This window comes from Pecten maximus, chromosome 10, assembly GCF_902652985.1.
Source record: "Pecten maximus chromosome 10, xPecMax1.1, whole genome shotgun sequence".
NCBI lineage: Eukaryota > Metazoa > Mollusca > Bivalvia > Pectinida > Pectinidae > Pecten > Pecten maximus.
Genome location: NC_047024.1, coordinates 44,077,140 through 44,099,043, shown reverse-complemented (window position 1 = coordinate 44,099,043; position 21,904 = coordinate 44,077,140). Strand labels below are relative to the sequence as shown.

The 21,904-nt window shown below is 34.9% G+C and overlaps 1 protein-coding gene across 1 annotated transcript in view; it reads right to left on the bottom strand.

Annotated features, from left to right (window-relative positions):
* The window catches only part of LOC117336727 (nucleolar complex protein 3 homolog), a 50,853-nt gene extending 39,946 nt beyond the window's left edge, over positions 1 to 10,907 (bottom strand). Inside the window, exons 1-6 of the mRNA XM_033897341.1 lie at positions 10,826 to 10,907; positions 9,595 to 9,851; positions 9,046 to 9,227; positions 7,177 to 7,367; positions 1,612 to 1,773; positions 393 to 486 (exon numbers count right to left, since the gene is read on the bottom strand). Coding sequence (XP_033753232.1) covers positions 393 to 486; positions 1,612 to 1,773; positions 7,177 to 7,367; positions 9,046 to 9,227; positions 9,595 to 9,851; positions 10,826 to 10,828 — 889 coding nt within the window. The 5' untranslated portion in view covers positions 10,829 to 10,907. The remainder of the gene's footprint in view (positions 1 to 392; positions 487 to 1,611; positions 1,774 to 7,176; positions 7,368 to 9,045; positions 9,228 to 9,594; positions 9,852 to 10,825) is intronic.
* Positions 10,908 to 21,904: the final 10,997 nt, after the last annotated feature.

Genomic DNA, 21,904 nt, shown 5'->3' with positions numbered 1-21,904 from the left:
TCAACCAAGTATCATTAAACATCTCTGCGGCTGGGGTTCAGTCAACCAAGTATCATTAAACATCTCCGCGGCTGGGGTTCATTTAAGCATGGGTCCATTCTTCTCCTGGATGTCTCCACACAACACAGTTCTTTGCAATGATTTCCATTTAACATTCATCACCTTAAATAATATTTTTCCAGAATATTACAGATTATAATAGCTTCCTGACACCACAACTAGCGCTGATGTAACAGCATCAACTTCAGCAAGAAAATAGATAACTCTTACTTACCTAAAACGATCTCCGAACATCAATCACAAACTCAAAAGTGAAAATTATACTCACTTTTGGCATATTTCTGTAAGGTTATGCTATTCTAAAATCTGTTGGTATGTAAAGAAATTCATACCTCGTACAGTTCTCTCCAAAAATTCCAAGTAATGGCGATAGTTCAATAAGAACAATTCTTCATAGTCACGCAATGTCTTTGTTTCTTTTTTAGCCTGAAGACATTAAAACACTTAAGTTCACACATATATCATGTCATCAGAATTGTAACACAAGGTACAAAATAATACAACACAAAAGATCTCCGAAGGATGTTGGTGTCCACCATTGAATGGTCTTTATTGGTTCTTTGTAGTACAAATCATTTCTCTACTTACCATTCCTTCCTTTTTTCTTCCTAATCATTTAATATCATGGAAAATCCTTCTTTTTTTTTTTTTAAAGTTAAAACAAACTTCAACTGCCAAAATCCAGGACAGCCGCCTGTCAGCCATTTTGTATTCCCAATCAGACTAACACTGGAGATTGCTCACTTATCTTACTCAAATAATCAACAAATCATTTGGGCTCAACAATACATGACAAAGAAATTCACAACATCAGGCCCATGGGGCATGCATTAATAAGTAAATATGGCAAAGCACAAGTATTATTACAGGTACTTTTCCCATTTTGGGATATGTCTCTCAGAACCATATATTAAGTGAACACTTCCCTTTAACATAAGCTTTCTGGTTCCCAAACTGATCGAAGCAAATTAAGTTGACAAGCACTTAACATTAACAACCACTTGACTTTCTTTATTGAGCCTGTCCCTCTGCCTCTGGGCAGGTAAGTAATTCTGTAATCAGTTGCCCAATGATTCTACAGATTCCTCTACATCCTGGGGATATAGAATGTACACGAGACCACTGAGGGATCTGTGTGGCCACCATTGAATGATCTATATCAGTCAAATGAAAGACTCATCTTTTCTCATCTTTTTCCCTTTTTTCACTATTTTGTCAAAGTCAAAGATGGCCGCCAGAACATTGACGGATGGCTGATAAATGCTGTGTCAAGGTATAGCATTTCGCCCGATCTTTCCCCCCCCCATCTCTCACACTTGATGTCCATATTGACGGATGGCTGATAAATGCTGTGTCAAGGTATAGCATTTCGCCCGATCTTTTCCCCCCCCCCATCTCTCACACTTGATGTCCATATAATACAGTGTTTACCTTTTGTTCAGTCACAAATGTCCAGATTGGTACTGTGGGAAGAGAACACTGTGATAATTAGTCTCCTCATACATCCAGCTGCATTCTACATTTTTATAGAAATATCAAGAAGGAACAAACCTTTTGGGATTTTTCTTCTTGAGTGGCGATACGAAGTCGGTATCCCGGGACAATGTCCTTAAATACTTCCATCAATGAGACCATTGCCAGCTTCCTCACAGTCAGGAAAACATCACGGTCCTCCTCCTCCAGCATCAACCTCAACTCCTTTAGTTTTCTTATCTGATCAGAACAAAACCTCAAATTCACAAGAAATATATAATCCAGATCTAAAAGGAGATAATAAAGGGGAGCCTTTCAAGTTTTCCGAAGTTTTGCGGGCCCCTTCTGGCTGGATCTTTATTCAAATTAAATCATACATGTAATAATTGAAGCCATTGTCAGTGTCCACTTGCTTCATACACAGAGGGAGCAGTTATTATAGAATAGCATGGCCATACACAGAGGGAGCAGTTATTATAGAATAGCATGGCCATACACAGAGGGAGCAGTTATTATAGAATAGCATGGCCATACACAGAGGGAGCAGTTATCATAGAATAGCATGGCCATACACAGAGGGAGCAGTTATTATAGAATAGCATGGCCATACACAGAGGGAGCAGTTATTATAGAATAGCATGGCCATACACAGAGGGAGCAGTTATTATAGAATAGCATGGCCATACACAGAGGGAGCAGTTATTATAGAATAGCATGGCCATACACAGAGGGAGCAGTTATTATAGAATAGCATGGCCATACACAGAGGGAGCAGTTATTATAGAATAGCATGGCCATACACAGAGGGAGCAGTTATTATAGAATAGCATGGCCATACACAGAGGGAGCAGTTATTATAGAATAGCATGGGCATACACAGAGGGAGCAGTTATTATAGAATAGCATGGCCATACACAGAGGGAGCAGTTATTATAGAATAGCATGGGCATACACAGAGGGAGCAGTTATTATAGAATAGCATGGCCATACACAGAGGGAGCAGTTATTATAGAATAGCATGGGATGAAAGGATATCAACCTAAGATTTACTATAGTGTTGGAATGTTTAGCCAACTGGACAATATTGTACTGTATTGTTTGATATACAACACACAACATATATATACATGATATCAGGTATTCTCACAGAGAACATACATATATATGATATCAGGTATTCTCACAGGTAACATACATATACACGATATCAGGTATTCTCACAGGTAACATACATATACACGATATCAGGTATTCTCACAGGTAACATACATATACATGATATCAGGTATTCTCACAGAGAACATACATATACACGATATCAGGTATTATCACAGGTAACATACATATACATGATATCAGGTATTCTCACAGGTAACATACATATACACGATATCAGGTATTTTCACAGAGAACATACATATACATGATATCAGGTATTCTCACAGGTAACATACATATACATGATATCAGGTATTCTCACAGAGAACATACATATACATGATATCAGGTATTCTCACAGGTAACTTACATATACATGATATCAGGTATTCTCACAGGTAACATACATATACATGATATCAGGTATTCTCACAGGTAACATACATATACATGATATCAGGTATTCTCACAGAGAACATATATATATATATGATATCAGGTATTCTCACAGAGAACATACATATACATGATATCAGGTATTCTCACAGTTAACATACATATACATGATATCAGGTATTCTCACAGGTAACATACATATACAAGATATCAGGTATTCTCACAGGTAACATACATATACATGATATCAGGTATTCTCACAGGTAACATACATATACATGATATCAGGTATTCTCACAGAGAACATACATATACATGATATCAGGTATTCTCACAGAACATACATATACAAGATATCAGGTATTCTCACAGTTAACATACATATACACGATATCAGGTATTCTCACAGAGAACATACATATACATGATATCAGGTATTCTCACAGGTAACATACATATACAAGATATCAGGTATTCTCACAGGTAACATACATATACATGATATCAGGTATTCTCACAGAGAACATATATATACATGATATCAGGTATTCTCACAGGTAACATACATATACATGATATCAGGTATTCTCACAGGTAACATACATATACATGATATCAGGTATTCTCACAGAGAACATACATATACATGATATCAGGTATTCTCACAGGTAACTTACATATACATGATATCAGGTATTCTCACAGGTAACATACATATACATGATATCAGGTATTATCACAGGTAACATACATATACATGATATCAGGTATTCTCACAGAGAACATACATATACATGATATCAGGTATTCTCACAGGTAACATACATATACACGATATCAGGTATTCTCACAGGTAACATACATATACATGATATCAGGTATTCTCACAGAGAACATACATATACATGATATCAGGTATTCTCACAGGTAACATACATATACATGATATCAGGTATTCTCACAGAGAACATACATATACATGATATCAGGTATTCTCACAGAACATACATATACATGATATCAGGTATTCTCACAGGTAACATACATATACACGATATCAGGTATTCTCACAGGTAACATATATATACATGATATCAGGTATTCTCACAGGTAACATACATATACATGATATCAGGTATTCTCACAGAGAACATACATATACATGATATCAGGTATTCTCACAGGTAACATATATATACATGATATCAGGTATTCTCACAGGTAACATACATATACATGATATCAGGTATTCTCACAGGTAACATACATATACACGATATCAGGTATTCTCACAGGTAACATACATATACATGATATCAGGTATTCTCACAGAGAACATACATATACATGATATCAGGTATTCTCACAGGTAACATATATATACATGATATCAGGTATTCTCACAGGTAACATACATATACATGATATCAGGTATTCTCACAGAGAACATACATATACACGATATCAGGTATTCTCACAGGTAACATATATATACATGATATCAGGTATTCTCACAGGTAACATACATATACACGATATCAGGTATTCTCACAGGTAACATACATATACATGATATCAGGTATTCTCACAGAGAACATACATATACATGATATCAGGTATTCTCACAGGTAACATATATATACATGATATCAGGTATTCTCACAGGTAACATACATATACATGATATCAGGTATTCTCACAGGTAACATACATATACATGATATCAGGTATTCTCACAGGTAACATACATATACATGATATCAGGTATTCTCACAGAGAACATACATATACATGATATCAGGTATTCTCACAGGTAACATACATATACATGATATCAGGTATTTTCACAGGTAACATACATATACATGATATCACGTATTCTCACGGGGAACATACATATACATGATATCAGGTAATCTCACAGAACATACATATACATGATATCAGGTATTCTCACAGAACATACATATACATGATATCAGGTATTCTCACAGTTAACATACATATACACGATATCAGGTATTCTCACAGAGAACATACATATACATGATATCAGGTATTCTCACAGGTAACATACATATACAAGATATCAGGTATTCTCACAGGTAACATACATATACATGATATCAGGTATTCTCACAGAGAACATATATATACATGATATCAGGTATTCTCACAGGTAACATACATATACATGATATCAGGTATTCTCACAGGTAACATACATATACATGATATCAGGTATTCTCACAGAGAACATACATATACATGATATCAGGTATTCTCACAGGTAACTTACATATACATGATATCAGGTATTCTCACAGGTAACATACATATACATGATATCAGGTATTATCACAGGTAACATACATATACATGATATCAGGTATTCTCACAGAGAACATACATATACATGATATCAGGTATTCTCACAGGTAACATACATATACACGATATCAGGTATTCTCACAGGTAACATACATATACATGATATCAGGTATTCTCACAGAGAACATACATATACATGATATCAGGTATTCTCACAGGTAACATACATATACATGATATCAGGTATTCTCACAGAGAACATACATATACATGATATCAGGTATTCTCACAGAACATACATATACATGATATCAGGTATTCTCACAGGTAACATACATATACACGATATCAGGTATTCTCACAGGTAACATATATATACATGATATCAGGTATTCTCACAGGTAACATACATATACATGATATCAGGTATTCTCACAGAGAACATACATATACATGATATCAGGTATTCTCACAGGTAACATATATATACATGATATCAGGTATTCTCACAGGTAACATACATATACATGATATCAGGTATTCTCACAGGTAACATACATATACACGATATCAGGTATTCTCACAGGTAACATACATATACATGATATCAGGTATTCTCACAGAGAACATACATATACATGATATCAGGTATTCTCACAGGTAACATATATATACATGATATCAGGTATTCTCACAGGTAACATACATATACATGATATCAGGTATTCTCACAGAGAACATACATATACACGATATCAGGTATTCTCACAGGTAACATATATATACATGATATCAGGTATTCTCACAGGTAACATACATATACACGATATCAGGTATTCTCACAGGTAACATACATATACATGATATCAGGTATTCTCACAGAGAACATACATATACATGATATCAGGTATTCTCACAGGTAACATATATATACATGATATCAGGTATTCTCACAGGTAACATACATATACATGATATCAGGTATTCTCACAGGTAACATACATATACATGATATCAGGTATTCTCACAGGTAACATACATATACATGATATCAGGTATTCTCACAGAGAACATACATATACATGATATCAGGTATTCTCACAGGTAACATACATATACATGATATCAGGTATTTTCACAGGTAACATACATATACATGATATCACGTATTCTCACGGGGAACATACATATACATGATATCAGGTAATCTCACAGAACATACATATACATGATATCAGGTATTCTCACAGAACATACATATACATGATATCAGGTATTCTCACAGGTAACATACATATACATGATATCAGGTATTCTCACGGGGAACATACATATACATGATATCAGGTATTCTCACAGGTAACATACATATACATGATATCAGGTATTCTCACAGAGAACATACATATACACGATATCAGGTATTCTCACAGGTAACATACATATACATGATATCAGGTATTCTCACAGAGAACATACATATACATGATATCAGGTATTCTCACGGGTAACATATATATATGATATCAGGTATTCTAAAGAAAGGCAGTATGGACAGACTGACCACGGACTAACGGCAATTTGAACAGCTCTCCATTTGATGATGGTTTACTATATACACAATTTTTGTTCAATACTGTTACCTGGAGATATTCCTGGAAATGTAAACCTAAACGTTTATAAATGTGTGTAGTAGTACTGACAGACATGGAACATTGATATAATCTACTAACACTCACAATGGTATTGACAACTTACATTAGCCTCAGGGTTCTCTATCAGAGCACTTGCCAGTAGAGCTATCCTCCGTCTGCGATCGATCAACTTTTGCTTCCTTATATACATAAGTTGTATGCTACTGAGTTGAGGTAAAACCTCTGGTACAGGGACATCAACTGGTGTATCATACACTTCCTCCTCTGTTAAATCTTCTTTCTCATCTGCTTTAACTAATTGAAAAAAAAAACATTATAAACAGCAGTTTTTGCATACCATACAAATAAGTATCATAATCTCCAAGTAGTAGTTTTGTGAGTGAGAACCATGATCATGGATATGTAGGTCAATCTCAGTGTAGTTTTGTGAGTGAGAACCATGATCATGGATAAGTAGGTCAATCTCAGTGTAGTTTTGTGAGTGAGAACCATGATCATGGATATGTAGGTCAATCTCAGTGTAGTTTTGTGAGTGAGAACCATGATCATGGATATGTAGGTCAATCTCAGTCTAGCAGAGTTTTGTTGTCTATGTCTGTTGAAATACAGGTCAATATAATTTAATAAATAATGTTCAATATAATTTAACAAATAATGGTTAGTATACCACATAATGTAATACCACATGTCTAAAGGTAACAGTAAATTAATACTGTAAGATTTACAGGTAGAGTGAGTCTTTATTAAAAACAACTGTCATTTTGATTATCACAGTGAAACTAGTAAAGATAATCATAATTTGTAACTTATTTTCAGACCACTAAATTAAATCTTAAATTTATTATCTTAACCAGCAGATGGCATGATACTGTAGTTATCCTAACAAGAGGCAAAATGGACTTGATATATCGCTCACCTGCTTCTAATGCAATTTTGAAGTAGATCTAGGTCATTATGCAAATGATAACCTTAACAAGCACTTGATTGAGATATAAGAGTAGGCAATAAAGGTTTATTCAATTAAATTTGTTTTGAAGTTCTTCATTCCAGGATACTACTCGCTCGATATCAGGTCTCTACGTCTCTTGGCTATTCAGAAGGCATTGTTTCAAACTTTTGATACATTTGACCCTTGTGACCTTGATAGGTGGTCAAGGTCATCCATTAAAACAAACTTGGTAGCCCCCTTTACCCCAGCATGCTACAGACAAACATCAGTCTGTGAGCCTCTAGATAATCTTGGTGAATTAATAAATAAAATATAAGTAGACCTGCCCCTAGAAGTGCATCCCCAACTGTTTTCAGTAAAAGAGGCCGGGTGTGCTAATTGAAACATACAAGAGGCCCAGAGGGCCTGCATCACTCACTTGGATAATTCAGTAATCATGCAAATTACTGTAATTTAAGTTATATTACAAACATTTTCTACTTTTGTGCTACCTCTTCCAACAATGGTTCAAACTAAATGTGGACCAAGTCCTGTCATTCTCAAAGTAGATGTTGGATTTTAAAGAATTTGCTATATTTTTTCATATTAAACCTCCACTCTATGCCTCAGAAAGCCACACTCTTCATTATACTACACTGAATCTTCAATGCAAGAGGCCCATGGGATACACTTCACAGTATCATGTATTTCTGTCAATTTTTTCCATTCTGGTTCCAAAGAAAATTCAAAGCAAAATAGAATACTGACAGGTCAGCAACGGCCCTGTTTTGTGGCTATATATCCCACACAATCATCAAGAATCCATATGCACAATTTCAGAAAAGATACTATATCTGACCCTGACTTTTTCAAAGCAAGATCACAATAAAATAGCTTTGTATCGATGCGAGGTTCTTACATCAGTTAGAATCAGATCAGGTCAACTAAATAAGATTGTCTAAGCTGACGCAGTCAAATGGTTTTTCAGGGAGAACTTGCATGTCCTTGCATGTAAATATTTTCAAACAGTGGAAATGTTCAAACCTGAAACCGACTCTGCTTCCATCATCTGTGGTATGACTGTTCCCTTCTTTGTTTTAATCGGTAACAAAGACTTCAAGTTCTGGTTGTCTTCTTTGTGAACAATTTTACGTGGAAGCCTCTCAAAGGGAGATTCAGTCTCATCAACAAGTTTTCTTTTTCTTGATGCGGATTCTGCATGCAAACTGCAGAATAAAAAAACATTAATATGTGTCAAATGAAACTTAATCTCTGTTACTAAAAATAAACATATGACCTTCAGCAGTGACCTTTATCTATCAGCAATTGAATGATATCTAGAACTTCAATCAACTGTTTATATAAATCTATCATCAACTTTAGAATCGTGCTGGCTTTGTGTGTCAATGATTTGTCACTGAAGTCACAAAGTGTTAGTACATTAGACTTTGTGTGTGACAGTAATTTGTCACTGAAGTCACAAAGTGTTAGTACATTAGACTTTGTGTATCAGTGATTTGTCATCAGCTAACTTACATGTATTGTATCAAATATCTTATATCAAAATTATATCTATATTAAAACACACTGTACCTAGATTTAACAAAACTTGTGTTCATCCCCGGTGTACTGAAATAGTCGACATCTTCATCTGACAGTTCAGACTGACAAGATTCTTGTTGATGATTTTCCTGTTCCTTCGATTCTTTTTTATTGTTTTTGTCATCATCAAATCTTCGCTTTGGTTTCTTCTTCTTGAGTTTCCCTTGCCTTGCTAGCCTTGTTGTGAGCTTATTGTTGAGTTTTGTCACACTAGCTTTCTTCCCCCCTTTTTTACCTTTTGTTTTTTTCTGCAAAAAAAAAATACAATAGTCATATTAGTCAACACTACAGACATTTCAGAGGAATTTTGCTGTCCACCATTAAAGATCTTTATAAGTTCATGAAGGGCAACTTTTCGTTGCTTTTAGATTCTTTCCACCTTTCTTCTTTTCTGTTACTTCTCGATCGCGAGAAAACTCTAGTGATAAAAATAATAAAAGTGTAAAAGTTCAAGGAGTAGTAGTGTGCAGCCAGCCGGTATCGAACCCGCGAACCCCGGCTTACTGGTCCGCCGCTCTACCGACTGAGCTAAAGGGAAATTCCCCCTAGCTGGAAGCTAGAAGGCGACCATACAACTATGTACAGTATTTACAATTAAAACCTGGCCTGCTACAAAAGTATAAAAGATGGTCACCTGTCAGCTATTTTCTTTTCTGTGATCAGATTCAAAATAAGATGAACACGAATAAGGACCAACGGGAACCTACCAATCAGGTTTGAGAATTAACCTTCGATTACTTAAATCTAAAGAAATAGCAAAAACAAATTTCAAATATCAAATTGTAAGATGGCCACCAGCTGTCAGCCATTTTGTTTTACAGATCAGACTCAAAATTGAATGAGCACAACTAAGAGAAATGGGAACCTATATAGCTATGAAGTTTTAGATAATTAGGGGAGCTATGAAGTTTTATATTTATAATGGGAAACTAGCTATGAAGTTTGAGATAAAAGGAACCTAGCTATGAAGTTTGAGAAAGATCCATATAGTACTGTCTGAGGAATAGAGATGACCTGGATTGTTTACGAACTGACCACAGAAGGGGAATATGTTATAGTATAATAGACAACCAACATCAGTATCGCAAAATCAATGCTGTCGCGACTTTCCCTTCACAGTCTGTTTTATGATAGGATAGTTAAGATAGATAGACAATATTTACAAGCTAACTGTTCACAACCCAACAGTTTAAACTATCATTAGACACGAGAAAAGCCTTACCATTCTGAAGAATCTGTGATCAGCTGGTGATTATATTTACAGACACACACGTGCTTAAGCGTACAATTGACGTAGATTGTGTTTTGAGTGACTAATATTAGTATCGGTTGATGGACAGTTATTCCGGGAACAGAAAACGTAGTATTGCATTTATAGATACTGTACTGCTGCTTGTTCAGGAATATCAATGATGATGGTGATAATATAACAATATGCAAGGGTTTATTAAATTAAAGATGTAATCAGGAGCAAGATCATTTAAGGATTTGAAAGCTTAATAAGCATGTAAGGATATTAATTCTGGACCTGAAAGGAAGCGTATCATTTCTTTTGCAGTTTTGTATGAAGGAAAATATGTCTCTAACTAAGACCATTACTTCAGATCATAGTCTACAGCGTGATAAACAAGATCAAAGACTTTTCTTAAATCAATAAATAAAGATTACCAGACTGAATGGCTGATGAGTATATATACTTCCTTCGTCATTTGTGTTGCTGAGTTATAGGTGGATACAAGCGTGACTGTATCATGTTCAACACTAGAACGCGTGAACTAGATATAGATAGCGTTCTAGTGTTGAACATGATACAGTCACGCTAGTATCCGCCTTCGGCCCACGTTTGGCGAAGGGTTCATTGTGGTTTCTCCAGTTACTAAAACATTATTCTTATTGTATTTTATTGTATTTCCAGTACTTCTTATATATATATTATGTGATTGTATTTGTATTTTTTTGTGTTTTGATAAATGGGCGGATTGCCTCGAAATTTAACAAGCCTTATTGTTCACACTGTTTGAATTACTTCTTTGCCCCATATACTCATTACAAGTAATTCGTATCCTCCATACATTTATGTGAGGATCCAGTGTTATCTGGATTATACTGTTTATATTACTTCTTTGACCCATATATATATAGAACTTTACCCGTTTTTAAAAACAAGGGGGCTAAGAACTACAGACCAATCACACTTATTACCTGTCTGGGTAAACTGTAGACCAGTCACACTTATTACCTGTCTGGGTAAACTACAGACCAATCACACTTATTACCTGTCTGGGTAAACTACAGACCAATCACACTTATTACCTGTCTGGGTAAACTACAGACCAATCACACTTATTACCTGTCTGGGTAAACTACAGACCAATCACACTTATTACCTGTCTGGGTAAACTACAGACCAATCACACTTATTACCTGTCTTGGTAAACTACAGACCAATCACACTTATTACCTGTCTGGGTAAACTACAGACCAATCACACTTATTACCTGTCTGGGTAAACTACAGACCAATCACACTTATTACCTGTCTGGGTAAACTACAGACCAATCACACTTATTACCTGTCTGGGTAAACTACAGACCAATCACACTTATTACCTGTCTGGGTAAATTCTTTATGGTTATAATTAATGAACGCCTTAGTAATAATGCAGAAAATATTGAACTCACACTAAAAAACCAAGCTGGGTTTCTAAAGCAACATTCCCCTATTGATCATATATTTTCACTGAATTCCTTAATTGAACTTTCCCAACAGTTTAAAAGCTGTATGTGTTTTGCTTGAGTCGATTTTGAGAAAGCATTCGTCAGTGTCTGGAGAATAGGACTGTGGAACAAATCAATTTCAAGTAATATCGGTGGGAAATGTTTTAAAGTCATAATTAACTTTAACAACGGAATTAAGGATGAAGTAATTAACGGTGACTCAGTCTCTAACACGTTTAACTGTAACTCCAGGTTAGACTAGGGGGGTGTATCACTTTCTTTGTTTTCCATCTTTTTAAATGATTTGGAACATATTTTACTATCACATGATTGTAGAGGCCTATCTAATTTGCCGGGAAAACTAGAGACCAAGTTAAAGTTTACTCCCAGTTGTATGTATTGCTGTATGGCGACGATATCATTCTATTAGCAGATTCTGTTGAATATTTACAAACGCAACTTAATGTATTTCACACTTATTCAAAATTATGACACCTAAAAGTAAATATTGAAAAATTAGGGTAATGGTTTTCGGTAGAGTGACGTCGTTTCATCTATAATGGTAATGATATAGAAATTGTGGAGAGTTTAAAGTATCTTGGGGATTATTTCACCCATAATGGTTTCACTCATCTAAATATCAAGCAATTAAGTGAAAGGTCTTAAGGCCATGCATTGTGCTACAGGAAAATATATAAATCATAATTTGTCTATTGACTGTAAATTAGACATTTTTGATAAAGCTATCAAGCCTATCGTATCATATTAAAGAGGCTTACCCGCAGACGGACCGGTAAACGGCACATCTCCGATCACTAAATAAACTTCAGTACACGTTTCTATGTGACAAAATTAGAGGCTTTCCGACTTTATTTCTTGAAAACAATTACAAAATATGTATTTAAAAGACGTTTTAAAACTCAACCTGAGAGGGAAATGTATGGAATATAACGGCAAATCTTCTTTGTAAATCGCCGCTGCCTTTGAAGTTATCACTGTGCGGCACTGTGCACGTGCTTGTTTCTTTGATGTGTCAATCAAATTAGACTCCACTTTATAGCGGGGACTTATTGCGGGTTGCGATTAAATAAATAATATTAAAAATGAGGTTTTAATATCACTTTTTAGCGTTTTTTAAGAAACAAGCACGTGCACAGTGCCGCACAGTGATAACTCCAAAGGCAGCGGCGATTTACAAAGAAGATTTGCCGTTATATTCCATACATTTCCCTCTCGGGTTGAGTTTTAAAACGTCTTTTAAATACATATTCTGTAATTGTTTTCAAAAAAATAAAGTCGGAAAGCCTCTAATTTTGTCACATAGAAACGTGTACTGAAGTTTATTTAGTGATCGGAGATGTGCCGTTTACCGGTCCGTCTGCGGGTAAGCCTCTTTAAGTTATATGGCACTGAGGTTTGGGTTTTTTGTGACACCAAATTTTTAGAACGTCTACATCTAAAATTTTGGAAACATATTCTTAAATTGAAAACAGCCACATCTAACGTTATGGTATATGGAGAATTGGGGAGCTTTCCATTGAGTGTAAACATAAAAGTGCGAATGGTTGGGCTCTGGACCAAAATGATAGAATCAGCTGATAACAAACTGAGTGACAAACTGTAAAATATATCTAGAAATTATAATACACCATGGTCAAACTAGAAAATATCTGTGATGACTGTCATTTATTATATGTTTTTGAAAATCAAAAATGTTCTAGTATACAATGACTGATAGCATGCACTGTTTTCCATACACTCGAAAATGTGTTTAAATATAGTTGGAAAAGCGATGTTTTCAATTCCCAAAAAAGGACCAACTACAGAATTTATAAACAATATTTAATATTAGAGAAATATCTACTAGATTTCCCTTCGAGATTAGCTCTTCCCTTTGATAATTTTGGACGTGTAAAATCACATTTCCAGTTGAATATTGTATATGAACATTCCAAAGGAAAATAGAATGTTTAACTTTTGCAACTAGAACGATATTGGAGGCGAGTTTCATTATGTATTTAATTGCAGTTGTCGACAAATAGTAACAAGTAGGACACTTTCTTTATCTCGATACTGTTATAAGAGACCAAGTGCTTTTAAATTCAATATAGTTTGAAATGTGTAGTAGATGAAGAATTGGTTTCACTTGTGAAGTTCATTAGGAAAATAAGTAATTAACTGAACTCTATGTAAGTTATGTCATTGTTTAAACATGTATATATACGTGTGTGTGTCCTGTGTGTAATTCTCCACACTATTAGAATAAGATCATTGTCACATGTACAGATTACCTGGGCGGTAGGAGTGTCGGGCTGTTAGTATAGAATTAGCCAGGGATTAGTATAACTGTACTGGGGAGGGGTGAACTGTACTTAGTCTACCTGGGGAGACAAACCATGAGTTACCTCCTTCATACTTACAAAAGAATTAATTAAAATCTAATATATACCAGTACTTTATTTCAAGCTTTTGTAATAAAATTAATATGTAAATGTTTAGAATAATATGAAACATTCTGTAATCAAAGTTGTTGGACACGAAACGTTTTCAGTGGTTTACATGTATACACCTTGTGTAGAATATATGTACACCTGGAAAAATTGATTTTCTTTCTTATAAATAAGGATGTTTTTTTAATTAAAACTTGCACTTTTCTTTTCAAACACAGGTGCGAATAAGTACCACTGTATAAAAAGGTCCACTAAGTCCCAATTGGCCTTATCGTATTCTTACTGTTTGCTGATGTAGTTTGGTGCGGTGAACACTACACTTGTCTACATCTACATTTGCTCCTGAATCTACATCACGTCTATACTGTCGGAGGTGGCAAGATTGCACATTCAGTTACAATTTCTACTGCATTTCATCTTGTCTTGTCCTACCAGTAATCACCTGGTAGGTATATCAAAGCCGTCGAAATGGTTCCGTCTGTCTGTAGTCTACCAGAATGACGTGTTTTTTGGTGTTTTTATCATATAGGGGTATGATATGATTACGTTCATTGCATACGAGTATGTACAGTTCAAAATAACTTACAAGTCATTTCACATTGATGAATCTGCCGTGTGGTCTTGGTGTTATGGTACTGATGACAATGTAACGGGTTCCAATCCCGTAGGATAGTTTTCCCATTATAATATATTGTTTGTTTGCGTGTTGTTTTGTTGATTTACATGTCTCTGTGAATATTTTGTTTGTATCTTTACATAATATATATATGGGGTTTTTTTAATTCTTTATTCTATTAAATGTCATACTTCTGACAAATTCATTATTCAACGTAACTATTAAGTATATTATAGACACATTGAGCGTGCGACACACAGGGACTTGAGAATTACTTAGAGTCTACATGACCTCATGAACACCGGGGGGGGGGGGGGGGGGGGGGGGGGGGGGTCCTTTTTTAACAGAATTTTAATCTAGCCGCCCAAAACGTCTGAAAATGTGCTATACACACTAGGGGAGGTCCAAATACATGTAGACTGTAACTAATTCTCAAGTCCCTATGGTTTGACACAGAGACCAGGCTAAATAAGCATAATTATTTTGCAGCATTGGTCGCCCCAAACCATTGTGAAGCCAAGTTACTCCACAACGTGCTGTACACGTGAATCATGGACTCGATGAACCGCCAAATCGATTTACAGGTTGACAAACCGATACATACGATTTACAGGTTGACAAACCGATACATACGATTTACAGGTTGACAAACCGATACATACGATTTACAGGTTGACAAACCGATACATACGATTTACAGGTTGACAAACCGATACATACGATTTACAGGTTGACAAACCGATACATACGATTTACAGGTTGACAAACCGATACATACGCAGCGCAAACGTCGACGCGACAGGTCATTTTTGTCGGAATATTAATGTAGCAAGCATCTTTTAAGACGTTTTGGGCTGTTATTTAAACATTGAACTGTTTTAGGATGGTATTCATGATCTGTTTGAATGCCAGAGCTTTGCAAGCAAACAACATAATGTACGTTAGCACATTATGATTTGTTTGCTTGCAAAGTTTGTGACTAATGTCAACATTATGACTCCCGAAGATAATGGTAACTATATCCTTGTACATAAAACCAATGTCAAAATAAAGTTTGATAAGGAAATCTCGATCAGTTAGGTCAACCATACCTTATGAAATAGGAACATCAGCGAATTAGTATATTTGTGAGTAGATTGGCATTTCGTGCGCACAGATTACTAAAAACGTGCGAACAGATTACTAAAAACGTGCGAACAGATTACTAAAAACGTGCGAACAGATTACTAAAAACGTGCGAACAGATTGACAATTTGTGTGCACAGATTACGAAATGAAATACTCCAATATACCAAATAAATTACTTGAATGATAGAAAGTATATATTTTTACGTTATATGGTTGTTACCATTACCATTTCAATAATAAACTTTATAGATTTATGTTTAGTGCACGATACTTAGGTTCTGGAGGTCCTTTGACTAGTTAGAAATAAGAAAATATGTAATCTTGGTAACTCGTTCACATGACCAACAGATTAACAACTCGTGCAGACAGATTGGCAATCCGTGCGCACAGATTACTAAAACGTGCAGACAGATTGACAATCCATGCGCACAGATTACTAAAACGAGCGCACAGTTTACTAAAACGTGTGCACTGATTACGAAAACGTGCGTACATATTGACAATTCGTGCGCACAGATTACAAAAACGTGCGCACAGATTATAAAAACGTGCGCACAGATTGGTAAATATATAACCATGTCCCTCCGTAGCTCCGTAACATCCACAGGCAAAGGACAATCTGGAACTTTTACAACCAGAACGAGTTTCATTATGTATTTGATTGATGATTGACTAACATTAACAAGTAGGACATTTTCTTTATCTCGATACTATTGTGAGAGACCCAGTGCTTTTAAATTCAGTATTATTTGAGATTTGTAGTAGATGAAGAATTGGTTTCACTTTTGAAGTTTATTAGAAAAATAAGTAATTGATTGAACTCTGTGTAAGTTATGCCATTGTTTAAACATACGTGTGTGTGCTCCTGTGTGTCCTGTATACTCCACACTATTAGAATAAGAACATTGTCGTTGTCACCGATTACCTGGGAGGTAGGAGTGTCCGGCCGTTAGTATATAGAATTAGACAGGGATTAGTATAACTGTACTTGGGAGGGGTGAACTGTACTTAGTCTACCTGGGGAGACAAACCATGAGTTACCTCCTTCATACTTACAAAAGAATTAATTAAAATCTAATATACACCAGTACTTTACTTCAAGCTTTTGTAATAAAATATTGATATGTAAATGTTTAGAATAATATGAAACATTCTGTAATCAAAGTTGTTGAACACGAAACGTTTGCAGTGGTATATACACCTTGTGTCGAATATATGTACACCTGGAAAAATTGATTTTCCTTCTTATAAACTGGGATGTTTTTGAACTAAACGTGCACCTTTCTTTTCAAACACAGGTGCGAATAAGTACCACTGTGTAAACAAAGGTTTTTATCTGTAAATATTGAATAAAATTTTATGAAACTTAAAAAGTGTAAACAAAGGTCCACTAAGCCCCAGTTGGCCTTATCGTGTTCCTACTGTCTGCGGAACTACATCTACATTTGCTCCTTCGAAAGAATCTACATCACGTCTATACTGTCGGAGGTGGCAAGATTGCACATTCAGTTACAATTTCTACTGCATTTCATCTTGTCTTGTCCTACCAGTAATCACCTGGTAGGTATATCAAAGCCGTCGAAATGGTTCTGTCTCTCTGTAGTCTACCAGAATGACGTGTTTTTTTCTTTGAATAATCATATAAGGGATTTTAACCCAGTTTTCTTTAAAAAAAATTACGTTCATTGCATACGAGTATGTACAGTTCAAAATAACTTAAAGTCATTTCACATTGATGAATCTGCTGTGTGGTCTTGGTGTTATGGTACTGATGACAATGTAACGGGTTCCAATCCCGTAGGATAGTTTTCCCATTATAATATATTGTTTGTTTGTGTGTTGATTTAAATGTCTCTGTGAATATTTTGTTTGTATCTTTACATTATATATATATATAATAAAATAAAAAGCCAAACACAGATCTGCTGTCTCCCTAGTACTTTCGCGGCTACATTCTGCCGCTCTTTGAATCCCCTGAAGAGCGGCAGAATGTAGCCGCGAAAGTACTAGGGAGACAGCAGATCTGTGTTTGGCTTTTTATTTTATTATTATTTACCGTCACATGGACATTTCAACTTTATTCTATATATATATATATATACTTAAATTATCCATTCAATTAAATGTCATATTTCTGACAAATTCACTATTCGACGTAACTATTAAGTATGCATAGACATGGTGAGCGTGTGACACAGAGACCAGGCTCAATATTAAAAGCATAATTATTTTCCATCTTTTTAAAGCCTTCCACTATTCAATTACAAGTTTATTTCATGTTTATTTTTCCAAAGGCCTTACGGCCCATTGGTATACATGTTGCAATACATACATATTAAATAGACATACATATTTGGAGAGTGATTTCATGACAACTTATAAACATCTCCGTATAACACACATGTACAACATAGACATATCAGTACAAGAAAGTTTATCACAAGTCAAATTGAAGTTTACAAGATGTTGAAACAATCTACCACTTAAATTGTAAGGTTAATAGATATATGTCGTGCAACATCACCAATAATTTGTATTGTACCGACGGACAGACAGATTGGACTTTCAGCGAAGACATTTTGCATATATACATTTTTTCTCCCTGGAATAAACCGATTTTGTTTGGGTAGTACTCTTATAAGAAAACATTGAACTTTATACACGATTTTACATTTTTATATAACGACTGAATAATATTCAACATTTTCCCTTTGGTACCATATTGCATGAGTTTAGACCACAAGCAACTTCTTTCAATTAAATCCAAAGCTTCTGTGTAGTCTATAAAACAACAGTATGGTCTGTTCTTCACTTTTAAGTGTTTTATTGATTAAAGTTTGTTATGCAAAAATGGCATCTATCGTCGAAAAACCTGATTTGAATCCAAATTGAGCATCGGTAAATATTTAATGTTCTATATCCCGTTTAAGTAGCCTCTGATTTAACACTATAGTAAATAATTTACCCAAACAGCGTAATAATGACATGCCCCTGTAGTTGTTTGGGTCATTCATGTCTCCCTTCTTGTGTATTGGTACAACACACGCTTTGGACCAGGCTTCTGGAAAATACCCAGATTTGAAGACATTGTTGAAAACTTTGGTTATACATGGTAACATTTCATTCTTACAATCTAAAAATAACTCATTCAGGATTTTATCTTCACCACAACTTTTGTTTCTTTTTACTTTTCTTATTGCAATTACAATTCCATCTTCTGTTATGATTTTCTCCTCATAACCTGCATCACAATTTCCATCTATAATATTTTCAGTATTTACAGATTGATCCATATCCCGATTTTTAAACCGGAAGAAGAAATCATCTAAGCCTATATTTGATGAATCATCAGAACGTGGAGTTTTTTTTTACAAAAATATTTATAAAATTGTCTAGGTTAAAATTTGGTTCGTCTGAATAATTCTAACTATCGTCTTCATATCTATTATATTATCTCTTATAACGTTTTTAGCGCTAAAATAGGTTTTAGCAGCTATTGTCAGCGCTTTTGAGAGATGGGCACGCAACGAGCTTTTTAGTATATTTCAATTGACTTAAAGTGTACCCTGAACGAAAAACGATAATCAAATATGTTATTCTTTGTAACCACCAAAGAAGAATGTCGCAAACCGCATCAAAATCGGTTGGCCGAGTGCCGAGATATCGCACATCGAAGTACGCGATTTGCACCTGTCGGTCGACTGCTAATCAGCGTATCGATCAGTCACGCTGATTTGGAACTCTTCAGTCTATGACGTCACAGGTTGAACAGAGTGACTGGTATGGTGGCCAGTAGCATAGAGGACAGTGTGAACAGTATCAGCACAAATATGTTTGAATACGATCTGGACATGAGATTTGAGGTTGTTGAATTTGGCGAATATTGCCGACAAGAAGTCGGAATCCAACAATATAAGTTTGAGTTTAAAAAAAAAAAAAAATAACATAGTGAAATTGACTTTGAAAATGACCGCTTGGTTAACACAGACTGGTGCAATAATCGGTCAATCACCAATAAATGTATATTAGTTATGTGTTTACCATTTCTTACTCGTTACCAAAGAAAGGAACACAGCATCAACATTTTTAACTAAAACAATGAGCCATTTCATTCGCAAATTAATATTCAAATAAACATACCAACAATACAACAGTTCTGGATACTCTGGTTTGTGAGAAAAGACGAACACACGTAGAGTAAATTCATGCGTTATATTCTATACAAAACCCGCTTTAGTCATGAAGGACACTTAATTTAGAAAGTAATATATTATAATCATCATGATCTACAATAGACTAATTCTCTCTCCCGTATGAATACCAGTGTTAAAGTCTACAACAAACTTCTACATATACAGATTTTATCCCTTATTTTACATGCCATGGTCTCAGGGATTAAGGATGATTAAATGCTTGAGAACGATTTAATTTATATACGAACGTTGTCAGTGAAATTATATAAAAATGATTCGCAATAAATATAATATAATTGATACTTTCTGTACATGTATAAAGCATAGGTACTTATTAAAACCATCATTTTAGCTCCGTTTTTTATGATAAAACACAAACAATTTATTTCATCGTGACTAATCATAATTAATACTAAAACTTATAAACTCGTAATGATTTTCGTGTATGATTTTTTATTCACCAAATTTTATGTATTTTTTTTCCTATTATTTTTGTAATTGTGTCATTATTATGAAGTGATCGAGATCCTTGTGGTTTTGCTTTCCATACGTGTCGCAAGTCATATCTTTAATTAAACAAGGACTTTTAAAGATGTATAAACATGTTCGGAGAATTACGAATTCTCAAGTTTGAATTGGTTAGTATACCGCTAAACAATTACCAGGTGTGAAATTACGGTCCACAAGTTCGTCACACCTGTCACTGCACCACAGGTGTCCGTGATTTCTGGTGTTCTAATCGGCACACGCCGATAATTGCTTGTGAGTTCACGCGTTTGGTTTCTGTGCACTTCAAAGGAGTTCCGAAGACATGCTTTTACAGGTTGTACATAAATTGAGCTTGAATTTTATTAAGAATTGCGTTTATACGACTATATAGTATACATTTTCAAGTTGTTGAAATCAAACACATTATTTTTGGAATTCAGTGAGTTTCGTTTTCCATACAAACGAAAAAAATCATATCTCAAAGGTTTGTCTATAGAATGATTAACCTAAATTACCTCATTCATATATATACCCATGATGTTGAAAATTTACTCTATGAATCTTGTCTGGGAGTTACTGATCTTTCATGGACACGTTTTATCAATTGCGGACAATTACCCAAAAATCACAAATAACGGTATAATTTCTGTTTTGGCTAATAAAAAAATCAAAATGATTAGCATTTTTTTCACATCTTCAATGAATTGC